Source organism: Gobio gobio (genome assembly GCF_949357685.1).
Source record: "Gobio gobio genome assembly, chromosome: 5".
In the NCBI taxonomy this organism is placed as follows: Eukaryota; Metazoa; Chordata; class Actinopteri; order Cypriniformes; family Gobionidae; genus Gobio; species Gobio gobio.
Genome location: NC_137101.1, coordinates 113,414 through 123,413, shown reverse-complemented (window position 1 = coordinate 123,413; position 10,000 = coordinate 113,414). Strand labels below are relative to the sequence as shown.

Genomic DNA, 10,000 nt, shown 5'->3' with positions numbered 1-10,000 from the left:
CACACTGATCAGAGCCCAGTCACACACTGATCAGAGCCCAGTCACACACACTGATCAGAGCCCAGTCACACACTGATCAGAGCCCAGTCACACACTGATCAGAGCCCAGTCACACACTGATCAGAGCCCAGTCACACACTGATCAGAGCCCAGTCACACACACTGATCAGAGCCCAGTCACACACTGATCAGAGCCCAGTCACACACTGATCAGAGCCCAGTCACACACACTGATCAGAGCCCAGTCACACACACTGATCAGAGCCCAGTCACACACTGATCAGAGCCCAGTCACACACTGATCAGAGCCCAGTCACACACACTGATCAGAGCCCAGTCACACACACTGATCAGAGCCCAGTCACACACACTGATCAGAGCCCAGTCACACACACTGATCAGAGCCCAGTCACACACACTGATCAGAGCCCAGTCACACACACTGATCAGAGCCCAGTCACACACTGATCAGAGCCCAGTCACACACTGATCAGAGCCCAGTCCACACACTGATCAGAGCCCAGTCACACACACTGATCAGAGCCCAGTCACACACACTGATCAGAGCCCAGTCACACACACTGATCAGAGCCCAGTCACACACACTGATCAGAGCCCAGTCACACACACTGATCAGAGCCCAGTCACACACACTGATCAGAGCCCAGTCACACACACTGATCAGAGCCCAGTCACACACACTGATCAGAGCCCAGTCACACACACTGATCAGAGCCCAGTCACACACACTGATCAGAGCCCAGTCACACACTGATCAGAGCCCAGTCACACACACTGATCAGAGCCCAGTCACACACACTGATCAGAGCCCAGTCACACACACTGATCAGAGCCCAGTCACACACACTGATCAGAGCCCAGTCACACACACTGATCAGAGCCCAGTCACACACACTGATCAGAGCCCAGTCACACACACTGATCAGAGCCCAGTCACACACACTGATCAGAGCCCAGTCACACACACTGATCAGAGCCCAGTCACACACACTGATCAGAGCCCAGTCACACACACTGATCAGAGCCCAGTCACACACACTGATCAGAGCCCAGTCACACACTGATCAGAGCCCAGTCACACACACTGATCAGAGCCCAGTCACACACACTGATCAGAGCCCAGTCACACACACTGATCAGAGCCCAGTCACACACCCCAGTCACACACACTGATCAGAGCCCAGTCACACACTGATCAGAGCCCAGTCACACACACTGATCAGAGCCCAGTCACACACACTGATCAGAGCCCAGTCACACACTGATCAGAGCCCAGTCACACACACTGATCAGAGCCCAGTCACACACACTGATCAGAGCCCAGTCACACACACTGATCAGAGCCCAGTCACACACACTGATCAGAGCCCAGTCACACACTGATCAGAGCCCAGTCACACACACTGATCAGAGCCCAGTCACACACACTGATCAGAGCCCAGTCACACACACTGATCAGAGCCCAGTCACACACTGATCAGAGCCCAGTCACACACACTGATCAGAGCCCAGTCACACACACTGATCAGAGCCCAGTCACACACACTGATCAGAGCCCAGTCACACACACTAATCAGAGCCCAGTCACACACACTGATCAGAGCCCAGTCACACACACTGATCAGAGCCCAGTCACACACTGATCAGAGCCCAGTCACACACACTGATCAGAGCCCAGTCACACACACTGATCAGAGCCCAGTCACACACTGATCAGAGCCCAGTCACACACACTGATCAGAGCCCAGTCACACACTGATCAGAGCCCAGTCACACACACTGATCAGAGCCCAGTCACACACTGATCAGAGCCCAGTCACACACTGATCAGAGCCCAGTCACACACTGATCAGAGCCCAGTCACACACTGATCAGAGCCCAGTCACACACACTGATCAGAGCCCAGTCACACACTGATCAGAGCCCAGTCACACACTGATCAGAGCCCAGTCACACACACTGATCAGAGCCCAGTCACACACACTGATCAGAGCCCAGTCACACACTGATCAGAGCCCAGTCACACACTGATCAGAGCCCAGTCACACACACTGATCAGAGCCCAGTCACACACACTGATCAGAGCCCAGTCACACACACTGATCAGAGCCCAGTCACACACACTGATCAGAGCCCAGTCACACACACTGATCAGAGCCCAGTCACACACACTGATCAGAGCCCAGTCACACACACTGATCAGAGCCCAGTCACACACACTGATCAGAGCCCAGTCACACACTGATCAGAGCCCAGTCACACACACTGATCAGAGCCCAGTCACACACACTGATCAGAGCCCAGTCACACACACTGATCAGAGCCCAGTCACACACACTGATCAGAGCCCAGTCACACACACTGATCACACTGATCAGAGCCCAGTCACACACTGATCAGAGCCCAGTCACACACACTGATCAGAGCCCAGTCACACACACTGATCAGAGCCCAGTCACACACACTGATCAGAGCCCAGTCACACACACTGATCAGAGCCCAGTCACACACTGATCAGAGCCCAGTCACACACTGATCAGAGCCCAGTCACACACACTGATCAGAGCCCAGTCACACACACTGATCAGAGCCCAGTCACACACACTGATCAGAGCCCAGTCACACACTGATCAGAGCCCAGTCACACACACTGATCAGAGCCCAGTCACACACTGATCAGAGCCCAGTCACACACACTGATCAGAGCCCAGTCACACACTGATCAGAGCCCAGTCACACACACTGATCAGAGCCCAGTCACACACACTGATCAGAGCCCAGTCACACACTGATCAGAGCCCAGTCACACACTGATCAGAGCCCAGTCACACACTGATCAGAGCCCAGTCACACACACTGATCAGAGCCCAGTCACACACACTGATCAGAGCCCAGTCACACACACTGATCAGAGCCCAGTCACACACTGATCAGAGCCCAGTCACACACACTGATCAGAGCCCAGTCACACACACTGATCAGAGCCCAGTCACACACACTGATCAGAGCCCAGTCACACACACTGATCAGAGCCCAGTCACACACTGATCAGAGCCCAGTCACACACTGATCAGAGCCCAGTCACACACTGATCAGAGCCCAGTCACACACACTGATCAGAGCCCAGTCACACACACTGATCAGAGCCCAGTCACACACTGATCAGAGCCCAGTCACACACACTGATCAGAGCCCAGTCACACACTGATCAGAGCCCAGTCACACACTGATCAGAGCCCAGTCACACACACTGATCAGAGCCCAGTCACACACACTGATCAGAGCCCAGTCACACACACTGATCAGAGCCCAGTCACACACACTGATCAGAGCCCAGTCACACACTGATCAGAGCCCAGTCACACACACTGATCAGAGCCCAGTCACACACACTGATCAGAGCCCAGTCACACACACTGATCAGAGCCCAGTCACACACACTGATCAGAGCCCAGTCACACACTGATCAGAGCCCAGTCACACACACTGATCAGAGCCCAGTCACACACACTGATCAGAGCCCAGTCACACACACTGATCAGAGCCCAGTCACACACACTGATCAGAGCCCAGTCACACACACTGATCAGAGCCCAGTCACACACACTGATCAGAGCCCAGTCACACACTGATCAGAGCCCAGTCACACACACTGATCAGAGCCCAGTCACACACACTGATCAGAGCCCAGGCACACACTGATCAGAGCCCAGTCACACACTGATCAGAGCCCAGTCACACACACTGATCAGAGCCCAGTCACACACACTGATCAGAGCCCAGTCACACACACTGATCAGAGCCCAGTCACACACACTGATCAGAGCCCAGTCACACACACTGATCAGAGCCCAGTCACACACTGATCAGAGCCCAGTCACACACACTGATCAGAGCCCAGTCACACACACTGATCAGAGCCCAGTCACACACACTGATCAGAGCCCAGTCACACACACTGATCAGAGCCCAGTCACACACACTGATCAGAGCCCAGTCACACACACTGATCAGAGCCCAGTCACACACTGATCAGAGCCCAGTCACACACACTGATCAGAGCCCAGTCACACACACTGATCAGAGCCCAGTCACACACACTGATCAGAGCCCAGTCACACACTGATCAGAGCCCAGTCACACACACTGATCAGAGCCCAGTCACACACACTGATCAGAGCCCAGTCACACACACTGATCAGAGCCCAGTCACACACTGATCAGAGCCCAGTCACACACTGATCAGAGCCCAGTCACACACACTGATCAGAGCCCAGTCACACACACTGATCAGAGCCCAGTCACACACTGATCAGAGCCCAGTCACACACTGATCAGAGCCCAGTCACACACTGATCAGAGCCCAGTCACACACACTGATCAGAGCCCAGTCACACACACTGATCAGAGCCCAGTCACACACACTGATCAGAGCCCAGTCACACACACTGATCAGAGCCCAGTCACACACACTGATCAGAGCCCAGTCACACACACTGATCAGAGCCCAGTCACACACACTGATCAGAGCCCAGTCACACACACTGATCAGAGCCCAGTCACACACTGATCAGAGCCCAGTCACACACACTGATCAGAGCCCAGTCACACACACTGATCAGAGCCCAGTCACACACACTGATCAGAGCCCAGTCACACACACTGATCAGAGCCCAGTCACACACACTGATCAGAGCCCAGTCACACACACTGATCAGAGCCCAGTCACACACACTGATCAGAGCCCAGTCACACACACTGATCAGAGCCCAGTCACACACTGATCAGAGCCCAGTCACACACTGATCAGAGCCCAGTCACACACTGATCAGAGCCCAGTCACACACACTGATCAGAGCCCAGTCACACACACTGATCAGAGCCCAGTCACACACACTGATCAGAGCCCAGTCACACACACTGATCAGAGCCCAGTCACACACACTGATCAGAGCCCAGTCACACACACTGATCAGAGCCCAGTCACACACTGATCAGAGCCCAGTCACACACTGATCAGAGCCCAGTCACACACTGATCAGAGCCCAGTCACACACACTGATCAGAGCCCAGTCACACACACTGATCAGAGCCCAGTCACACACACTGATCAGAGCCCAGTCACACACTGATCAGAGCCCAGTCACACACACTGATCAGAGCCCAGTCACACACACTGATCAGAGCCCAGTCACACACACTGATCAGAGCCCAGTCACACACTGATCAGAGCCCAGTCACACACACTGATCAGAGCCCAGTCACACACTGATCAGAGCCCAGTCACACACACTTATCAGAGCCCAGTCACACACACTGATCAGAGCCCAGTCACACACACTGATCAGAGCCCAGTCACACACACTGATCAGAGCCCAGTCACACACACTGATCAGAGCCCAGTCACACACTGATCAGAGCCCAGTCACACACACTGATCAGAGCCCAGTCACACACACTGATCAGAGCCCAGTCACACACACTGATCAGAGCCCAGTCACACACACTGATCAGAGCCCAGTCACACACACTGATCAGAGCCCAGTCACACACACTGATCAGAGCCCAGTCACACACACTGATCAGAGCCCAGTCACACGTGACAAACACACGGAGCTCATCAGAGACTGACCTGAGCACAGCAGATGAACACCACTGAGAGCGTGAGAAGAAACGCAGAGGACACGATCACATCCACCGAACGCTGAGGACCACGCCGCTAGAGAGAGAGAGAGAGAGAGAGAGAGAGAGACATAAACTACTGCAGAAACACATTCACTGAATGAATCCTTCAGCGGAGGCTGTGAATGGACGACTGGCCTAGAGGACCAATGGTGTCGCAGCATCTCAGATGTTGGTTTGGTGTTTCTGAGTCAAGGTCTGTGATCAGAATGATTTGGTTTAAGGCAGGCTGTGTGTGTGTGTGTGTGTGTGTGTGTGTGTGTGTGTGTGTGTGTGTGTGTGTGTGTGTGTGTGTGTGTGTGTGTGTGTGTGTGTGTGTGTGTGTGTGTGTGTGTGTGTGTGTGTGTGTGTGTTAGTTTATTACTGAGGTGTGTGCCAGGACTAGGGCTGGTCCGAATACCATTTTTTGAGCTTGGAGGCTTCGGAGGGAAGGAGCTGAACATCTCCTTCTCTCTAATAAAGGCTGGAGTCTGGAGAAGTGGAGGGCCTCACGTGGGCGGGGCTTATGCTCAGAGAACGGGCAATGCACTACAAAACACACAGGTCTGTCCCAGTTTTGATTTATTATAGTAGCTATTAAATATAATTCTGTTCAGTTCTAGAACAGACTCACTGGAGCTCAGCATTTCTGCCCCTGGGCTTCGGGACAATTTTCACGTCATTCCTCAAACGCGGGCTTTTTCCTACATTTGATATTTTAGACATTCATTAATTAAAAGAAACAATGAGGTGTGGAAACAACATGAGACCATGACCCCACGACTGTCAAGACGGCTCGCAGTGTTTAGAGTATCGCCGCAAATGAGGAAAGCAAGCCCACACACAAACAGCCGAACGTCTGATGCTCAAACACACTCCTCTTCATTAAAGCGAATGAGAGGCTCTTCCAGTGCTCAGTCGCTCGTTCTCACACTGCGTCTTTAATCTAATGAGCTGATGAATATAATGCAGCTCATATCTGGTGCTTTCGTTGACGTGAACTCCGTTAAATGTGCATATAGCGCAATAATTGAAGACCGGTTTTAGATTAATTTTGCAGAGAGGTGTAAGGCAAGACAACCCGCCTGTTTTTTATTTATTTATTTTTGAACACGTTTACTCAACAAAACAAAAAAAGGTTCTATATGGCACTAAAAGTGGTTGAAAAAAGTGATAGTATAGGCTAAACGTTTAAACCAACATTGTGATGCTTGAAGTGTTTTATATCTCTGGATTTTATTATAAGTAAGACGAGTCAGTGTTGATTTAAGAGGATAAACTGATCAAACATGTGTTTTAACTCACTGTCAGTCGCTTGGTCGTCACTTTAACAAACAAAAACTTTAATTTAACCAACAAAAAAATGCTTTAAACATTTTTCTAAATTAACTTAATAAAGAAACGAAACGAAATATAACTACTTTGACATTAATAACAAAACTGAACTATTGTAATGGCTGCAACTAATGTGTAATTCATAGTTTTCACGTGTCGTCACACACTTATAGGAACAAGGCTCTCCTCCACTGCCTGCTAGTCATTTTTACCAGGTTTGTAGTCAGTATTAATGCGATATATTAAAATACCAAATTCAATATACACCTTATTAATGTTGCATACTTTGAATATTAGAGCAACACGAGGTGTTTTCCCATCAAACCCATTCAAGAAAACACGTTTTGTTCATATTCTTGCCTCATCTACTCGCCTGTATATAGTACGCATCATCAAAAAGGTGCAAACTGAATTTGATCTTTTAATATCACTGTTTTAGTTCATTACTTTAAGGGTGGGTTCACTAAGGTTCTTTAGCCTGTCTTCAGTTCTCCTCTGTCTGCTGCTGATCAGCTCTATAACGGTTTACTGCGTAATTAATCTGTGTTTAAAATGAAGTGATGCAACAACTCGATTTAAAATAAAACCCATATCAACAAATCCTTCAAACTCTGCTTAATTTAATCCTTATTGGTGCAGCTCACCCTATAGTGTTTTCACGTTAAGCGTTTTATAAACGTCCCGCTGTTTCCAGTGATTGAATACTGCAGCAGGAGCTCTATATGGAAGAATAATAATATTAAGAATAACCAGGCTATTTAGAGGCTATTTATAGTGATTTTATAGTGTAAATGGTAACACTTTACAATAAGGTTCATTAGTTAACATGAACGAATAATGAACTGCACTTATAAAGCATTTATTAATCTTTGTTAATGTTAATTTCAACATTTACTAATGCAGTATTGAAATCCTGCTAGCATGAGTTAATGCACTGAACTAACATGAACAGCTGGATTTATATGAACTAACCTTAACAAAGATGAACTAATGCTGATAGGTGTAGTTCATGGTTAGGTCATGTTAAAGGCGGCATGAAAGCGTGAGGGCGGGGTTATGGCGTGAGGGCGGGGTTATGGTGTGAGGGCGGGGCTATGGCGTGAGGGCGGGGTTATGGCGTGAGGGCGGGGTTATGGCGTGAGGGCGGGGTTATGGTGTGAGGGCGGGGCTATGGCGTGAGGGCGGGGCTATGGCGTGAGGGCGGGGTTATGGCGTGAGGGCGGGGCTATGGCGTGAGGGCGGGGTTATGGCGTGAGGGCGGGGTTATGGCGTGAGGGCGGGGTTATGGCGTGAGGGCGGGGCTATGGCGTGAGGGCGGGGCTATGGCGTGAGGGCGGGGTTATGGCGTGAGGGCGGGGTTATGGCGTGAGGGCGGGGCTATGGCGTGAGGGCGGGGTTATGGCGTGAGGGCGGGGCTATGGCGTGAGGGCGGGGCTATGGCGTGAGGGCGGGGCTATGGCGTGAGGGCGGGGCTATGGCGTGAGGGCGGGGCTATGGCGTGAGGGCGGGGCTATGGCGTGAGGGCGGGGCTATGGCGTGAGGGCGGGGTTATGGCGTGAGGGCGGGGTTATGGCGTGAGGGCGGGGTTATGTGGCTCCGCCTCTCAGAAACCTGTCACTGATCAGCAATATGGTGGTTAGGTGCATTTTCTCGGTGTACAGCTGTCTTCAGGAAGGACTTGAGGCAAAAAGAGAGGAAAAATATATAAGAAATAAAAGCTTGTTTTATGTAAAAATTACTCAATATAGTCGGACGAACAGCTTGTGGTGACGGCGTGTGTGAACCCCCTTATAAAGGAGAGCTGAGGAAAAAGTTTGACAGAAATAAAGCCATAAAAGGCTTAAAATAAGTGAAATCTGTAGCATAAACCAGCGAAAAGTGAAGAAATATGCTCAGTAACATACATAGAAAAGATTTAAAGTTTTTCTCCACAACTGAGTGCAAACTGGCTTTCAAATCTGCCTCCATTTTGTTAGCAACGCCCAACTTCAAACGATCCAATCAATTCCCGAAGGACGAAATCAGGCCCCGCCCTACAGTTTTCTGATTTCAGAAGCCGTTTCACTCGGATATACGTCACAATAAGGAGAAAAAGACCATCTCAACTTCCGTTTCACGCCGACTTTCACTAATGTTAACTATTACAACCGTATTGTAAAGTGTTAGCGTGTAATTCGAGCGGATGCAGGTGTTCGCGGAAAAACAACAACAACGAATATGCGAATCACAAATGTGAAAACCGAATAACAGCCCATCGAACGAGCATTTGAATATTCTGCTCCAGCCCTAGCCTCCTGAACTTATGGGATGGAAGCGCTGCTCTAGAGCTGAGGTTTATCGCCACATGTGCACAGGCGAGTGTACGGTGTCTCACACAGGCCAAACCGCAGATCTCCGCACCTTCAGGTATGAGCGCAGCGAGAGCCACATCTTGATGTTCTGCACCTTCTTCAGCCGGAAATGAGGGACTTCAGATTTCCTGGCCCTGCGCGCCGACGTCAGGTGACCGAACAGCTTGGCGAACAGCAGCCGCTGAAAGAGCAGAGGTCAGAGGTCAGAGGTCAGAGAGGTCAGCGAGCGCTGGAGGCGGAGCTCACACTCACCTGCTTGTACGTCCTCTCGGCTACACTGAGCAGGAAGAAGAACAGCCAGGTGAGACACACGCGCACCACCAGGCTCACGGTCACCATGGCGACCACCAGGGCGTCGGCCGAGGCGCCGGTGGCGATGGACATGACCTCTGCGGCCGACAGTGACCCCAGCTGCTCCACATCCTTACACTGGAACAGCCGGAACGCAAACGGGGTCAGACCCAGGGTCACGGACACCAGATTCCCAAACACCTGATAGCCAATCCCTGGAGTGTAGAGGTTCACCTGAGGAGACACACAGGTCAGACTCACACACACACACACACACACACACACACACACACACACACACACACACACACACACACACACACACACACACACACACCTGA

The 10,000-nt window shown here is 50.9% G+C and overlaps 1 protein-coding gene across 1 annotated transcript in view; it reads right to left on the bottom strand.

The window, feature by feature from the left end:
• Window positions 1–10,000, bottom strand: part of LOC307127200 (protein PHTF2) — a 45,399-nt gene that overhangs the window by 5,344 nt on the left and 30,055 nt on the right. The window contains exons 11-13 of the mRNA XM_079818309.1: window positions 9,621–9,893; window positions 9,418–9,549; window positions 5,654–5,740 (exon numbers count right to left, since the gene is read on the bottom strand). Coding sequence (XP_079674435.1) covers window positions 5,654–5,740; window positions 9,418–9,549; window positions 9,621–9,893 — 492 coding nt within the window. The remainder of the gene's footprint in view (window positions 1–5,653; window positions 5,741–9,417; window positions 9,550–9,620; window positions 9,894–10,000) is intronic.